An 18,222-nucleotide genomic window follows, 5' to 3' on the forward strand; every position below is an offset into this window, starting at 1 on the left:
TAAGTTTGTGAATAATTAAAGGGATCTATTAGTGGTAGGTCAATGATAATTCCATAGAGATTATATGGCTCCTTGTCCTCAGCCATGGTCTATTGACTTGGAGTATTTTGCATAATTTACATTTAAAAAAACACTTATGTTTAAAGCCATTTAAAGATATTAGGTATGCAGTTATATAAGCATTTGCAACTCAAGTCTCATTTTTAAAGACAGTATAGGGCCCAACTCTTCGATCATTGTTCATTGACTAACTTTTGCATAGTTCACAAGTTAAAAGTGGTGTTTTATCTAGTTTAAAAGGAATCACTTATGCTAAGTCCCTGGTATTTGGTGTGCTTCATAAATAGATAATAAATAATTTTGTTAGCAATAACACTTCTCATCTCCATAGTGGTTTATTGACTCGTCGCTGCAGTTTCCCTTTACTAACAAAATATATGAAACCACCCTCTAGTAGCGATAGCTTTGATGATGGATAAGACGTGTCACGGTACTTGTCTATCCCAAATTCATGTATTTGGTTTTGATGTTATATTTGTTATTCTCGTGGTGTTTTGTCTATTGCTTGTTGCGTTTTGGTGTTGTGTCGTTGTTCTCCTCTTATATTTAATGCGTTTCCCTCGGTTTTAGTTTGTTACCCCGATTTTGTTTTTTGTCCATGGATGTATGAGTTTTGAACAGCGGTATACTACTGTTGCCTTTATTTATTTGCTTATAGTAGTTTCGGCTGTGGCTTACTGTGCTAGGATCTAATCCAGCTGTTACAGTTGTAATTCTTATTCCGACATCTGATTTGTTAAAACTTACAGATGTAAATTATTGTGTAAAGAGCTTCAGTACTGATTTTTGATATTAATGTGTAGAATCTGTGTTCTAAGTTAACATTAAGAATTTGTAAAACATGGATTTTCAAAGATTAATGGTATTGATAAAGATATTTTTAAATGTTTTATGCATAATCAATATTATGTAGAAATATTATATATATAAATATTTTTTAGTTATGCAGATAACAACAGGATCATCAATGCTACAGAGTACACACAGGATGGTTTCCCTTTAACAATGCAACATGCTTATACCAACAAAAAACTAGCATATAAATCATGGTACACCATCAGAAATCTAAATAAACTGTGAGTAGCATTAAAGTCTCAAATTATACCGTTTATTTCAATTAATACATATTCAAAATCATATCATTTGCAATTATTTCATTTTTTCAATGAATTTCTAGCTCACTATGAATACTGTTCAACTTTTGTCTGGTTTCCCAAGATGAGCTCAATTACAAACTATACTGGTCACTAGTGCTAACAAGGTTCTAAATAACAACTGAATGGAATGTTACCAACTTACAAAAGTACTTCTGAGGTACTGACCAAGTGTTGTTACTTTGGAGCCCATTCATCATCCAAGATGGCCACCAGCAGTGACTTAGTTTAACATAGGACACAAGCCAGCAGGGACTTAGTTTAACATAAGACACAAAGAGAAATACATATAAATGTCTTCTTTCAGAGAACCACTGAATGGAATAAAACCAAACATGGTATGAATGTTCCTTATGGGGTGTTGACCAAGTGTTGTTACTTTGAAGCAGATCCATCATCTAAGATTGTTTTGCATAATCACCACTAAATGAACAATGCATGTGTATTAGATCCACTTTACGATCGTGCTCTACTTCTTATCTCCAATCGAGTGATGATGATATACTAAGAGTGCGGATGCAATCTTATACATTCGAGGTATTGAAGGGGGAATGACTTAGTGAAGCATAGGACCCTATTTGAAATACATATAAATGTCTTCAATTAGAGAACCATGGAATGGAATGAAACCAAACATGGCATGAATGTTCCTTATGAGGGGTTTTGCCAAACGGCAGAAACGGAAAAAAGAACGGCAACAGAAACGGAAAGAAATATTTATATGGACGGAATATAAGGGGTAAAATGGAAAAAACTACGAAAATTTATGACACCACAAAACAGTTATGTTGCTGGACAATATGGAGCTATAGATATAAAAAAAAAAATAGCAAAAAGTTTGGGAAATTCATAAGAGCTAAAAAAAAAATAGAAAAAGAACTTGGCAAGAGGCAAAGGCAGATCCAGGGTGGTAGGGGTCTGGAGGACATAGTGGCAAACATTTGTTTGATTATATAGGAAATCACTGAAGCGTGACTGGAGAGCCGACCTCCTTTACGAAAAGTTCTGGATCCGCCACTTTTATAGCTTTTACCCAAAATACAAGGGAGGATAAAACAAATGTCGTCATTGTTAATTTAAAAAGTCTACTAACCACAACGAAAAATTTACTTGTTTGTAGATCATGTCTTGCTGATCATTTTTATTTCAAAACTTTCTAGCTTTCGCTTATAGTTTTGTCAATTAGCAAAGTGACAAAAGGTTGGTAAAATCATTTAGAGCGAAAAATTAGCAAAGTGACAAAAGGTTGGTAAAATCATTTAGAGCGAAAATTCTAAATTAAATAACGAGTCAACTAACGATTTGACCGGACATTTTAACCTCCTTGTAGATCTTATCTTGCTAATAATATTTGCAATGAAAAGTTGCTAGATATCTGCTTATAACAGTTTCAATACAATAGGCAAATGTCGTAATTGGTAAAATTCGTCATATAAGGGCGATACATTAACATTATGATTATAATTATGACTATATCGGTTTTCAATATACAGCACTTGCATTTTATTCAGTCCTATGTTTTTATTTTAGCCATGTCGACCATCTTGGCTGGCAGACAGGGTTATGCAGCTCATTTTTAAACTCGATACACCTCTGATAACTGTTGCCAAGATTTACCAAAACTGTCAGACGTCTTCAAAAAATACATGTGTTCGGTAACATTTGGCCCAGTAGTTCTAGGGAAAATTTCTGAAAAAGTTAACAAAGACGAAAACGAATGACGGACGCCAAGTGACGATAAAAGATCACTTGACATGGTCAGGTCAGATAAAAAAGGACCCTCAAAGTATACCACCACCACTGAAGACCGAAACAGGTCTACCAACAGCAAACATTGCATATACAAATCACTATAAATGTTACATCTAAGAAGACATCAATTAAATATGTACCACTAAATAAACCGTTATATCCAAAAGAGAAAGAAATTAAGTATTAGATGCATGATTTATTTTGTATTACATGTAGTTATTAGTAGCTTTGAACTACCTGGCAGCTACAGCGAGTATTCTTATATCTGAACCTAGTGTCTTTTTTTTGTTGTTGGGATATACACGTTACGTCACTCTGTGTAGTATTTGTATTTGTATCCATCTAATTTTTATAGTTCGTTCTTATGTTGTAATGTTACACCACTGGTACAGGTTTGGGAAGGGTTTATATCCCTCTAACATGTTTAACCCCGCCACATTCTGTAAATATGCGCCTGTTCAAAGTCAGGAGAATGTAATTCAGTCGTTTTCGTTTGTTTAAGTGTAACATAATTGTTCTTCGTTTATTTTTATGCCATTAAAGTGTGAAGTTTGGCATGCCACCAAACCAGGTTCAACCCACCACTTTTATTCCTCTTTAAAAGTGTCCTGTACCAAGTCAGGAAGATGGCCATTGTTATATTATTGTTCGTTTATGTGTGTGTTGCATTTTAACGTTGAGTCGTTTGTGTTTTCTCTTATTTTTGAGATATTGAGATAAGACGTGGCACAGTACTTGTCTATCCCAAATTCATGTATTTGGTTTTCATGCTATATTTGGTATTCTCGTGGTGTTTTGTCTGATGCTTGGTCCGTTTCTGTGTGCGTTACGTTTCGGTGTTATGTCGTTGTTCTCCTCTTATATTTAATGCGTTTCCCTCGGTTTTAGTTTGTTACCCCGATTTGTTTTTTGTCCATGGATCTAAGAGTTTTGAACAGCGGTATACTACTGTTGCCTTTATTTATACGTCCGTCTTTTAGACGGGACGTATAATGGTTTACTGTTGTCCGTCCGTCCGTCCGTTCCTCCGTCCGTCCGTCCGTTCCTCCGTCCGTCCGTCCGTTCCTCCATCCGTCCGTCGTCTACACTTCGGACAATAACTCGAAAACACTTTAACCAATTTCCATGAAACTTTAGTGAATTATTTATATCTATTGATGTAAGCTCCTTTTCGTTTTTTTTTTAATTTCAGATTTTAAGGTTTGGATTTATGGGGCTTTATTCATAAAAAAGGGGGGATTTTCAACAATTCGGACAATAACTCAAAAAGGCTTTCACTAATATCCATGAAACTTTGGTGAATTGTTTATATTTATTGATGTAAGCTCCCTTTCAATTTTTATAAATTTCAGATTTTACATTTCCGTGTTATGAATTTTTATGCTTAAAAAAAGGGGGATTTTCCAATTTTGGGTCAATAACTAACACTTTCACAAAATTTTATACAACTTTGATAAATTGTCAATATCTATTGCTTAAGCTCAATTTTATGCAAATTTGATAAATTGTTTATTATCTATTGACATAAATTAAGACACCAAACTTAGTTAAATTTGAGGAAGCCTTAAAAGTGCCATTTTTTTTGGTGCATTTTTATTTATTATTGGGGGGGGGGGGGGGTATTTGAAAGGGCTCACACTATTTCTAGTTGATCATATAAATTCATTTAAAGCATAAAAGACAAGTGAAAAGAGCAACGGGCGTATCATGCGCTAAAGCGCAGCCCTTTATTTGCACATAAATTAGGCCGTTATTTTTTTGTTGTTTTAATTGTTTTACATTGTCATCTCGGGGCCTTTTATAGCTAACTATGATCATTGTTGAGGGCCGTACGGTGACTTTTATAGTTTATTTTGTCATTTGAGTTCTTGTGAAGAGTTGTATCATTGGTAATAATACCACATCTTCTTTTTAGTATAATAACTTAAGCAGGGTCGAAAAAACACTTAGAATATAGACTCAATACATCAAAAATATGTGGACCAGAAGAAAAAGCCATAGAATGTCTAAAAAATGTAGAATGAATTCGTCACTACAATTTCATTATTCACGCATGAGATTATAAAATACTTAAAAAACAAATTACATTTTCTTCAATACTTTATGCTTTAAAATCTTTTATTTTAAATGTATTCCCGTCTGTTTCTTTCTCTTGTGAACATGTGTTACACTATATAAAGCATGCCTATGTAGATAACATAACTAAACAAAAACGATTTTGATTCTCGCTGTTTCCGTTTTCCGTTTCCATTACATATTCCGTTCCGTTTTCTATTTCCGCCGTATAGCAACACCCGTTCACAAAGTGTTGTTACTTTAAAGCCAATCCATCATCCAAGTTGGCTGCCAACAGGGACTTAGTTTGACATAGGACCCTTGAAAATACATACAAATGTCTTGTTTTAGAGAACCACTGAATGGAATGAAACCAAACATGGCATAAATCTTCCCTTTGAGGTGTTGACGATGTGTTGCGTCTGTATTACTGATTTATTGTTCAAGATGGCCACCAGGATGTTATTATTTGATTACAGGGTCAATATTAAACAAAATTTGCCCTCTGAATCATAACTTGAGTATCTGTTATGATTTTTATCTATTTTTACATGATTACTAAAACCAAACTGTCATGGTCATGGTTTATTTGACAATAATAAGTTATTCATGATTAGGTCCGTTTATAAAAGATTCTTTGGGTTATAATCATAGGTCATCTATATTGGGTGTCAGTCTGACAACATTGGTTTTATCATGAGTATGACTATGTTATTGACAGTGATTTATTTACAGATATTTAGGAGGAAATCTAATACCAGCAATAGACCCACTAGAATTCTGCAATTTGACTCTTCTGACTGTCTTCAGTTTACGCAACAACTTGTTAGATGATGATGTTGTCCCTGATAATGCATTTGACTGCCTTACAAGTCTAGTTGAGTTGTAAGTAGTCCCATGCTGTTGCAGGTTATTATTTCTGAATGTCCATTCGTTATATTTATGAGTATTTTTGTATTTTATAATATGCATTGCATTTTACATTTTTGTTTTAGGCAAGCTGTAATCCATGTAATACCCTGTAACTCTTTGACATCAAGGCGTTCACATCATAAGCTGATAAAAACCCAGGGTATACAAGGGTATAATATTTCTGAAAAAGTGATACGGAAACCTGTCGTCTATCCGTCTTTAACATGTCAGACAATAACTCAAAAACGCTTTAATCAATTTTCATGAAGACTAGATGAATTGTTTATATCTATTGACATGAACTCCTTTTTTATTTTTATATGAATTTTAGATTAAATTTTTCTAGTTATTCGGTTGAATTCATTTAAAAAAAAGGATTTTTTTTAGTGTTTCAGACAAGTGCTCAAAAATGCTTTGTGGCAGTTTTTGTGAAATTCTGTTGTATGGTTTATATCTATTGACAAAAACTCTCCTTCAATTTTAATCAATTTTAGATTTTACATATCCAAGTTTTGGGATTTTATTCATAAAAAGGGCAATTTACTAGTTTAAGGACAATAACTCAAAAGTGCTTTGAGTAGTTTTCATAATATTGTTGATGGATATAACCTCCATTTATTTATTTTGTTCTATAATTTTCTGAATTGGCATGGATGAGTTATGGAACTTTATTCTTTGAAAGAGTTACTGGTGTATGATGGTGCAGCACTTTATATTCTTTCTGTCATGCTGATGTACAGTAGTTGTCATTTGTTTATGTAATATATACGTCTTTCTCGTTTCTCGTTTTGTTTATATAGATTAGACCGTTGGTTTTCCCGTTTGAATGGTTTTACACTAGTAATTTTGGGTCCCTTTATAGCTTGTTGTTCGGTGTGAGCCAAGGCTCCGTGTTGAAGGCCGTACTTTAACCTATACTGGTTTACTTTTTAAATTGTTATTTGGATGGAGAGTTGTCTCATTGGCACTCACACCACATCTTCCTATATCTAATTATGTTGGAATCTGATACAAAGATAACTCAAATAGTTATCAAAAGTAACAGGATTATAATTTCATACGCCAGACGCGCGTTTCGTCTACATAAGACTCATCAGTGACGCTCAGATCAAAATAGTTAAAAAGCCAGGACTCAAAATTCCAAACAGTTGTGCCAAATACGGCTAAGGTAATCTACTCCTGGGGTAAGAAAATCTTTAGTTTTTCGAAAAATTCAAAGCCTTTCAGTTGGACTCCTATACTTTTTTTTACAGAGATATTGCTTACAACTTCTTCAAGTATGTTCCTAAAGCAGCAAAGACCATAGCGTTGCAAGATTTTAGGATATTGAACATGGCAGGGAATAAACTAACAGCCATTCCAGCAGGAACATTCCAAACTGTTAACTTCACTGATCTGTAAGTCCAAAATAACTCCCGGTTTTCTGGAAATCTTAAATTAGTGTACTATGTAGCGCATTAATCCTGAATTTTCAATGCAAACTCATAGACAAGTGAATTTTGTCGTCTGTCGTTAACTTTTACAAAAACCTTCTTCCCAAATTAAACCAAACTTGGGCCAACTAACCCAGATGGCCGCCATGGCTAAAAATAGAATATTGGGTAAAATGCAGTTTTAGGCTTATAACTCAAAATCAAAAGCTTTTAGAGCAAATCTAACGGGGTAAACTTGTTTATCCGGTCAAGATCTATCTGCGCTGACATTTTCAGATGGATTAGACAACCGGTTGTTGGGTTGCTGGCCCCGAATTGGTAATTTTGAGGAAATTTTGCCATTTTCTGTTACTATTTTGAACATTATTATAGATAGGGATAATTTTTAAACAGCAATAATGTACAGCAAACTTTTAAGTTAGACCTAAAATTAATTCAACATGACAACAAAATTCATAAAATTCGTAAATTTTTACTTACAGTTTCCACTGAAACTACTGGGCCAAATTCATTATAGATATCGATAATTGTAAGCATCAAGAATGTTTAGTAAAGTAAGAAGTACAAACACATCACCATCATCTAAACACAATTTTGTAATGCATCCATCTGCTTCCTTTGTTTCATATTCACATAGTGGTGAGCGACACAGTCTCTTTGGAGCCTCTACTTTCATGACGTCACAAATTGAAAATTGAAAAATTCAGGAGAAACCAAGAAAATTTGACATCGTAATTGAATTTCGACCAATAACTCTCTGAGAACAGATATTTCAACAGTAAGGAGAAATCGTTCTCACACCAATAAAGAAATGTGGAAATAGCACACAATTAGAGACTCTGTTATGGGACAAACTTGTAACTGTTTTCAAACTGTTTACTTTACAGATCTCCTATGATTACCAACACTGAAACAGACAAATGTACAACTTTTCTGATTCTAATTAGTTTTAATTAGTTCTAAACTTTACAGTGTAACTAATCGTAACATTGTTGTCATTTTGTTGTGTGACAGTATTGTAAGATGTTGCCTTTATCGGTATCGGATAGATGTGCGTTTGTGTGTAAATGGAATTTGTTTTTAATAATATTTGTTCTTTTTTTATTATTTCACAGTAATCTAAATAATAACAAGATTTTGGTGATAGAAAATACTGCATTTCCTTCAACACTAGTAGAACTGTAAGTGTAACTTATTTTTATTGTATTAACTGTTCATAAATATTGTGGTGGCCTATTTCTGCCATCGAGTAATCTGAGTTGACATAACTTATCTCAGTTTAAGTCAAAATAAATCAGGTATTCTGAAGACTTATTAGGATCTTCAGTGACTATATTCAAATTCAGTCGGTATAAAAGATGAGCAAAACTTAGGTGCCTTGTTTAGTTAAATGCTCAAAATGATAAAAAGCCTTATTCAATATTTTGAAAACATTGAATTTTGCTGTTATTACCTATAGAAATTTTATATTTTAATGTATTTCATTGATAATGATACAAAAAGAGAAAACATTTGGTTTTCCCGCAATAAGTATAGTATAAGTAAATAGAAATATATGATATTTAAACACAATGTTAATGACCACGAAAGGAAGGTTGGGATTGATTTTGGGAGTTTTGGTCTCAACAGTTTAGCATTTTTCTTGGTTTTTGCACAATAACTTTAGTATAAGTAAAAAGAAATCTATGAAATTGAAACAATAGGTTCATTACCACAAAAGGAAAGTTAGGATTGATTTTGGTTGTTTTGGTGCCAACAGTTTAGTAATTAGGGGCCAAAAAGGGCCCACATAGGCATTTGTCTTGGTTTTCGCAAAAAAAATTTAGTATAAGTAAATAGAAATCTATGAAATTTAAACACAAGGTTTATGACCACAAAAGGAAGGTTGGGATTGATTATATGAGTTTTGATCCCAACAGTTTAGGAAAAAGGGGCCAAAATTAATCTTTGTTTGATTTCATCAAAAATTGTATGATTGGGTTTTTTGATATGTCGAATCTGACCGTGTGTTAAGATTGTTAATTTTTATCCGTTTTTAAATTAGTCTACATTAAGGTACAAAGGGTTCAAAATTAAACATAGTTTGATTTTAACAAAAATTGAATACTTGGAGTTTTTTGATATGCTGAATCTAAACATGGGGCTCTTTATAGCTTGTTGTTCGGTGTGAGCCAAGGCTCCGTGTTGAAGGCCGTACTTTAACCTATAATGGTTTAATTTTTAAATTGTTATTTGGATGGAGAGTTGTCTCATTGGCACTCACACCACATCTTCCTATATCTATTTATATTTTTTTTATTATAAGCCTAGTTTTCAAGTTGGTCCAAGACGGGGTCCAAATTAATCTTTGTTTGATTTCAACAAAAAATGAATATATATTGGGTTCTGCGATATGCTGAATCTAACCATGTATTTAGATTTTTGATATTTGGGCCCCGTTTTCAAATTGGTCCACATTGAGGTCTAAAAGGTATAAATTTAACTTTATGAATTCTTTGTGTTCTTTGATATGCTGAATCTAACCATGTATTTAGATTTTGGATATTGGACCATAAAAGGTAAATGTTCAATTTAATATTTTTAAGTTCTTGGACGACATTGATTCTATGTCAGAAACCTACGCTGTGTCAACTTTTTTTTTTATCACAATCCAAATTCAAAGCTTTATCAAGCTTGAATGTTGTTTCCATACTTGTTCCAAGTGTTCAGGGTTCGACATCTGTGGTCACATTAATTCTGTGTCAGTAAAAGTGTATTTAGATAAAACAAAAAGCCAGAGTTTATATATATGAGATCCAAAATTTAAATGTAATTGAGATGTTATTGAAATGTAATTGTCAATTACTCACAATTTTGGCTATGTAATTCATTACTTTCAATTACTTGTAATTGAAAAAATGTTAAATTACACATTACATTCAATTACTTGATAAATTGTTATTAATTACGGTAAATTACAATTACATATTTCAATTACCCCCTGTCTGATAGTTTGAAATTTAAATAATCGTTACTAAAGGTTTTTTTTTGTGTGAAACCAATATTGGCCCTGAATGCTGATTACCATCCATGAAGGTTGTTTCTACACTTGTTGTTAAGATATCAGGCTTTTGACTATTTGTGACAAATACATTCATGTCTAGTTTGTAAATTGTTTTGATATACTGGGTGAGTTAAGTTGTAATTTTCTCAATTAAGACGTTTCATATTTTCATATTAGGGCCTTTTAGAGCCGACTATGAAGTATGGATTTTCTTATTGTTGAAGGCCGCACCACTGCCTATAATTGGTTTCATCCATTTTATATGAACTTTGGTGGATAGCTGTCTTATTGGCAATCATACCACATCTTTTTAATTTTATAAACCTAATGATGAGGCCAATTAGTTGGGATCCTATCTTGTTCATAGTTTTACTTTAGTATTGTTTTTTGTTAGCAGATAAAGATTTTTTTTTATTATTGCATGTCTCTATGATTAAACAAGACAAACATATATTCTTGAAAATATTTTGAGATAATAAACCAACACATAAACAGCAACAGCATGAATAGTTAAAAAAAAATGTTTAAACAGTAAACACTTTATTTTTTTTCACAGAAATTTACAGAGTAATGAATTCCGGTTTACTCATGAGAACCCATTTACCAATCTGTCAAGCCTCAGATATTTGAATCTACATAACAATGATGTAGACTATATTCCAGAGGATGCTTTTGACAACTGTAATGATTTGAGGGAGTTGTAAGTTATTATTACATAGTAAGCATCTCCATTATAAATAACCGTAAAGATCTTAGAGAGTTGTGAGTTATTATTACATAGTGCAGCATCTCCATAATACATATTTGTTAAGATCTTAGAGTGTTAGAGTTATTATTACATAGTGTAGCATCTGCATTATAAACAACTGTAATGATATGAGAGAGTTGTGATTTATTATTACAAAGTGTAGCATCTCCATTATAAACAACAGTAATGATATGAGAGAGTTTTGATTTATTATAACAAAGAGTAGCATCTCCATTATAAACAACTGTAATGATATGAGAGAGTTGTGAGTTATTATTACAAAGTGTAGCATCTCCATTATAAACAACTGTAATGATATGAGAGAGTTGTGAGTTATTATTACAAAGTGTAGCATCTCTATCATAAACAACTGTAATGATATGAGAGAGTTTTGATTTATTATTACAAAGTGTAGCATCTCTATCATAAACAACTGTAATGATATGAGAGAGTTTTGATTTATTATTACAAAGTGTAGCATCTCCATTATAAACAACTGTAATGATATGAGAGAGTTGTGATTTATTATTACAAAGTGTAGCATCTCCATCATAAACAACTGTAATGATATGAGAGAGTTGTGAGTTTTTATAACATAGTGTTGAACAATAACTCTGGTATTTATTCAAAAGGATTATAGAATAGACAAAGGTTAAAATACCTTTGCCAAGAGCAGACGACTCTGTGGAAAACTGTCATTTGGTTTGCAATAATATTCTGAAGAAGCCATTACGGCAGCTGAAAGTGTTGTTCTCTTGTTAATCTTTGTGCGTTTTTATCTTTCATTTTAATCATATATTGTTATGTATATTTTAAGCTCACCAGGTGTACAATTTTTAACAAAATCTTTTTCTTTAGAGTATCTAGTATAAGTTTTGTATTTTATTTCCTTGTGCACCAAAAAGCATAGCAACTGTGTCAAAAATGGAAATAGGGATAAAATTAATTTGTTTTGGCTTTTGAAGAAAATGTGACAGATTCAAAGAACATATAATGGTATTTTTAAGCCACTCATTACTATATATTTAACAGCAAAATAATCATTGATGAAAGATTTAAGCAAAAAATTACAGGTGAGCAATCTCTTGCAATCTTCTTGTTACATTCAGGCATTTAGAGGCTCAAAACAATGAAGTAGGGATAATAAGAGCAAGGTTTGGTCCAAAATAATTACCGTACATTATCTAAATTTAAGAAAAATATAACCAAGACTAAAGTTGTACAGAAAATTAAAACAGAAATCAAATCTGGATGGAAACTGCATACATATATATATATATATGGATACCTTACTTTTCAGGACTTTACAGGGAAACAACATTGGTTGGTTGACAAAAAAAATGTTTGAAGATAGTCCACTGATGTATGAATTCAGCATTGCAAACAATGATTTAGCCTACATAGAGAATGGAACATTTGATCACTTCACAAATCTGTATTATTTGTAAGTCTAATTTACATAGAGAATGGCCTATAATTCAAGCATCCACGGAATGCATTTGATAAGGATAATTTCAAAGTGCGTCCAGGGTTGAATGTGAAAATTTCATTGATATTGGCTTTAGAAGGCCTATTTTTTTTTACAGTTAAGAATATCTGTATCAGAAATGAATTCATTAACTACTCAGTCCTATTAAACCTTTTAATAAAATAAAATCTCTCTTAGAGACGAGACAAACTTAATTTGTTAATACCATAGCCTTTTAGATGGGGAAAAACCAAAAAGGCACATAGTTTGGTTTGTCAACATAAGTATTCTTCATAAGGCTAATGATATGACTCCTGATGAACAACTGTAACACAGATAACGTGAGTATATCCAATTGCACCAATTTTGACAGTTATTTCGCTGACGTTTAATTATGATCCAGACAAAAGTTTCCATTCGTTGTTTATTTTGTAGATGTATCATTACTTACTTATAATGTACTTACACCAATTTAATTTTGAATCCATACAGGGGATCAAGTTAACGGTGGTCCGAGGTCCGCCACCTTCCACTTTTGCAATCACACTTTCGTCTTTGTTACAAGCTACGCCCGACGGACCTTCGATTTGAAAATAAAAATTGTCTTTGCAAACCTTTTTACCAAAGTTTCCAAATAAACTTATTTTAATCTTTATTATTTATAACAGCGATGTTCATGTTGTTCAACCGCTAGCTTAATACCGAAAATCGCCGACAAGCAATGTGTAAATTCGAGTAAAATAGTATCTGACTGACGAAAGCAACATTGAAAAACAAAGGATGCCGGAATTGAAGACAGTTACAATATCGGACCCGATTCCAGAAGCGGATAAGGGTAATTCCGGGTTTTTGAAATCAAATTCATAACTAAACAAGTAATCCTGTGTTAGGATGCTAGCAAAAAAGTCACCAAAAACGGACCCCAAATCATTGTTCTACGGTATCCATGATGCCACATAACCTGTGTGTAAAGTTTCATTAAATTTTAAGGATTTTGATTTTTTCACATTTTTGCCGTTTCCATGGTGACGGCGGCAATTTTGGAAATCTTAAAGTCAAAAGTAATGTCTATATCAGGTAGGCAACATTTGTTTTAAGTTTCATCAATTTTGAAGCATTTTGAAATTTTTGGCTGTTTCCATGGCAACGGCGGCCATTTTGAATATTCTAAAGCCAAACACCCGCTGCAATTTTTTCTCTGCATACTTATATGCCATCATATACCATTTACTGTCTTTAGAATAAATTTAACATTGATGTTCTGGAATGTTCTATGAAAATCCCCCCCCCCCCCCTAAAATTATGCCAAGGAGACCCCCTACTGAAATAAAATAAGTTCCATATTGAAGCAGACATGTGTCTCTAAATATTCATAATAGTAATCAAAATTCCATCTACTCTACATACAGAACAAAATTTAAGAAATGTAAAAAAAAAATTGACCTCACCCATATTTGAGCCCTCCTAATTATGCCAAGATGACACCCTGGTATCATGGACATTGGGTTCTGCAACACCCATAATGCAGACCCATACACAGAAAAAATATAAAGTTTCCATCCTCTACTGCTTCCAAAAAAATGGTGGGACAGTTTAAGGGGTCAGAAAAAGAAGAATACTGTATAAAAGTATGACCTGGAATTACCCACCACCAAACTGTCCATGATTCTGTTATGAGAATTACTCACATTGCATCCATTCTTAAATTCACATCCTTAAAATTTAAATAATAGATGTTTTGTAATATTTCTTTACATTTCTTAAGAGATTAATGCTTGTATTATATTTTATTTGCTCATTTCTAAAAGATTCCGTACTTTTCCCAGGGACTACAACAAATGTTGATAGAGCACTGTGAACATTATGTGAATATTTGAATATCTTTACCAATTTAAAAGACGTGCATAATGTCAAATAAAAAAATATAAATTGTTTAGTACCTAATAAAAACGTTTGCTGTTTTTTTTTCTAAATAGGTTCAATTTAATTACTCTGTGCAATGTGGGTACTGTGACGTAACAACAAGCGAAGAAATTGAATTTTGAACTGACAAAATTTCTTCAACATTTATTTGTGTTCAAATAAAATACTACTGAGGAGTATTATACTTACGTTTTTTGATTGATTTAAGCCTTCCAATTGATATTTATACCCCATGCAATGAGTTTCGTGCGGTATAATGTTTGTCCGTCTGCCTTTCCGTCCGTCTGTCATACTGCCCGTCTGTCCGTCTATCAGTTTATCAGTCCGTCAGTCCTGTTTCTTTTCATCGCAACTCCTCATAAACCACACAAGAGAATTCACGAAACCTTTCCAGATAATAAGGACATACTACGTTAATGTGCATATCGACAGGAAATTACGATTCAATTTTTTTTCCAGAAGTTGCGCTCTGTGAACTTATTTGCCCAATATACTTCTGCAAACTTTTTTCATCGCAACTCCTCTCAAACCACACAACAGAATTTCATGAAACCTTTTCAGGTAATAAGGACATAATATGTAGATGTGCATATCGACAGGAAATTACGATTCATTTTTTTTTAGGAGTAACGCCCCTTTGAACTTATTTGCTTCAATGTACTTCTGCAACAGTTTGTCATCGCAACTCCTCCGAAACCAAACCACATTATTTCATGAAATTATGATTCAATTTTATTTTCTTGCACATATTTTATTTCTCCAATGACAATGTCGGGACGTGGGGTATGTGAGCGCGCTCACTAAGGTTCTTTAATTTATAGTGTGTTTTTCTATGTTGTGATGTTATAATATTGTTTCAGAAAAGGGAGAAGGTTTGGCACCATCAAAATGGCACCATTAAAATGAAAATGTGTAATCCCGCTGCAAATGTTTGCACCTGTCCTTAGTTAGGAATCTAATGTACAGTGGTTGTCGTCTGTTTATGTAGTTCATACGTGTTTCTCCTTTCTCGTTTTTATTATTAAATTAGACCGTTGGGTTTCCCGTTTGAATTGTTTTACCCTAGTAAATTTTGGGGCCCTTTATAGCTTGCTGAACGGTGTGAGTCAAGGCTCCATGTTGGTTATTTGGACGGAGAGTTGTCTCATTCGCACTCATACCACATTTTCCTATATCTTTTGGCAAAATAAACATATATAAATAAGGTTTCATTTCTTAACCAGACTTGATTAACAAAGAATATAACATAATGGCAATTGCATTCAACGACTACAGGGAGTAGGAACCCTTCATGTCTGAAATATTTAATCGTACCAGTATCATGTTTATCAAGCAGGACTTTCAAAATTATTTTTAGCCAGTCGTACATTTTATATCTTATCCCGATTTTAGTCCCATAAGAATAAGTAACAAAAGGTAGCAATACACAGTTAGGAAAAAAACTTAAAATTGACACTCATAATTTTTAATCACCCTCTTTCCCCTCCTGTCTAACAAAGAAGGCTTTATATGTGTGTTATGCATGTATATACTTGTAGAAAGAAAATCTTCCATAGATTTGATTTCTAATGCTCATTAGTGTGAAATATAACCCATTTTGGGTGTAACCATGGCAACAATCTGCATTTTTTAGATACAAAATATAGCAAAAAAGGGGGGTGAACATGTCACAAAAGTCTCCAAAATTTGGTCTAAAGGAAAATTTCAATGAATTACAGTGATACCTTTCCTGAATCCATAGGTTTATATCTATCAAGTGGTCCAAAAAAAATCATATGCTTTCCTGCTCCTTTTTCCATAAAATTGAATTGAAAAGATCGAGCGCAAAATCTTTGTTGATAAACACTTCAATAATTTAAGGACCTATGAACGGTACGGATAGGAAAATACGGACTGTCAATCATATAAATGGCCTATAAAACATGTTAAAATCAATCTAAATGTTCATATAAACCCACTAAGAAGGCTCTATTATTCTTCAATTATCTAAAAATCAATTTTATTCCACAAAAACTTTCATATTTAAAAAATTCACAGGGGCTATAATGTGAAACTAAAGTTGTAACTGTGTATTGCTACCTTAAGGATAAACATTTTTTTTCCCAATTCCACTTTAAATGGATTTCTGTTTTCTACTAGTTAAAACGAGCATTTTCGCCTGCTAGTTTTGAAAATCGGTTCAGAAATAAATATTTTATGAAGGTTAGCAGTTGACACTGAAATGCAACAAAAAGGTGATTTTATGAAACATGCCATGTCAGAGTGCATTTTCACCTTTTTCAGTCAATGTTCTAAACCTATACCTTCTAACCATGTCTTTTCTTATCTAAAAACTTAAATTAACCTTAACAGTAGACAGCTTTTATAAGTTAATGCTATTTTAAAGCTCTAGAATGTCAATTTTGTTGTGTATTACCATACCAAAGCCTTGGTTAAAATTGAGTTAATACTGAATTTATTTATAACAGCGGGGAAAAAATTAGGCCTAATTCGTGCTAAATTGTGACTTTATACTTGCTAAAATAATAAATTTGATTTAGTCGAATGAAAAAATATAAAGCGTTCCCTTCTAAGGTTTCTACATAACGCGCAATCTTCTTTTCCAAGGGTTAGCCAATAAAGTATCAATTTATAACGGAACCAAGTCTTTGTGTGAAAATGTCTATATTGGTTGCTAAGGACAATAAACAACAAAACTAACATATATTGTCATACTAAAGGTTGTTTCTCCCTTATAATTGTATCTATAACATAAATATCAATAGTTTTTGTGGTATGTTTGTCTTAAAAAAGGCAATTATTAGCTTTGTCAAATGCCATAAGGTAGCAATACACAGTTAGGAAAAAAAATTAAAATTGACACTCATAATTTTTAATCACCCTCTTTCCCCTCCTGTCTAACAAAGAATACTTTATAATTGTGTTATGCATGTATATACTTGTAGAAAGAAAATCTTCCATAGATTTGATTTCTAATGCTCATTAGGGTGATATATAATCCATTTTGGGTGTAACCATGGCAACAATCTGCATTTCTTAGATACAAAATATAGCAAAAAAGGGGGGTGAACATGTCACAAAAGTCTCCAAAATTTGGTCTTAAGGAAAATTTCAATGAATTACAGTGATACCTTTCCTGAATCCATAGGTTTATATCTATCAAGTGGTCCAAAAAAATCATATGCTTTCCTGCTCCTTTTTCCATAAAATTGAATTGAAAAGATCGAGCGCAAAATCTTTGTTGATAAACACTTCAATAATTTAAGGACCTATGAACGGTACGGATAGGAAAATACGGACTGTCAATCATACAAATGGCCTATAAAACATGTTAAAATCAATCTAAATGTTCATATAAACCCACTAAGAAGGCTCTATTATTCTTCAATTATCTAAAAATCAATTTTATTGCACAAAAACTTTCATATTTAAAAAAATTCACAGGGGCCATAATGCGAAACTAAAGTTGTAACTGTGTATTGCTACCTTAAGGATAAACATTTTTTTCCCAATTCCACTTTAAATGGATTTCTGTTTCCTTTTAGTTAAAACGAGCATTTTCGCCTGCTAGTTTTGAAAATCGGTTCAGAAATAAATATTTTATGAAGGTTAGCAGTTTACACTGAAATGCAACAAAAAAATGATTTTATGAAACATGCCATGTCAGAGTGCAT

At 32.6% G+C, this 18,222-nt stretch overlaps 1 protein-coding gene across 1 annotated transcript in view; it reads left to right on the plus strand.

Moving 5' to 3' along the window:
• The window catches only part of LOC134694890 (uncharacterized), a 323,806-nt gene that overhangs the window by 124,573 nt on the left and 181,011 nt on the right, over window positions 1-18,222 (plus strand). The window contains exons 15-20 of the mRNA XM_063555996.1: window positions 1,002-1,136; window positions 5,757-5,906; window positions 7,187-7,330; window positions 8,482-8,547; window positions 10,966-11,109; window positions 12,458-12,601. Of these exons, the coding sequence (XP_063412066.1) occupies window positions 1,002-1,136; window positions 5,757-5,906; window positions 7,187-7,330; window positions 8,482-8,547; window positions 10,966-11,109; window positions 12,458-12,601 (783 nt within the window). The remainder of the gene's footprint in view (window positions 1-1,001; window positions 1,137-5,756; window positions 5,907-7,186; window positions 7,331-8,481; window positions 8,548-10,965; window positions 11,110-12,457; window positions 12,602-18,222) is intronic.

The sequence above is a fragment of the Mytilus trossulus genome, chromosome 13 (assembly GCF_036588685.1).
Source record: "Mytilus trossulus isolate FHL-02 chromosome 13, PNRI_Mtr1.1.1.hap1, whole genome shotgun sequence".
Classification (NCBI taxonomy): Eukaryota; Metazoa; Mollusca; class Bivalvia; order Mytilida; family Mytilidae; genus Mytilus; species Mytilus trossulus.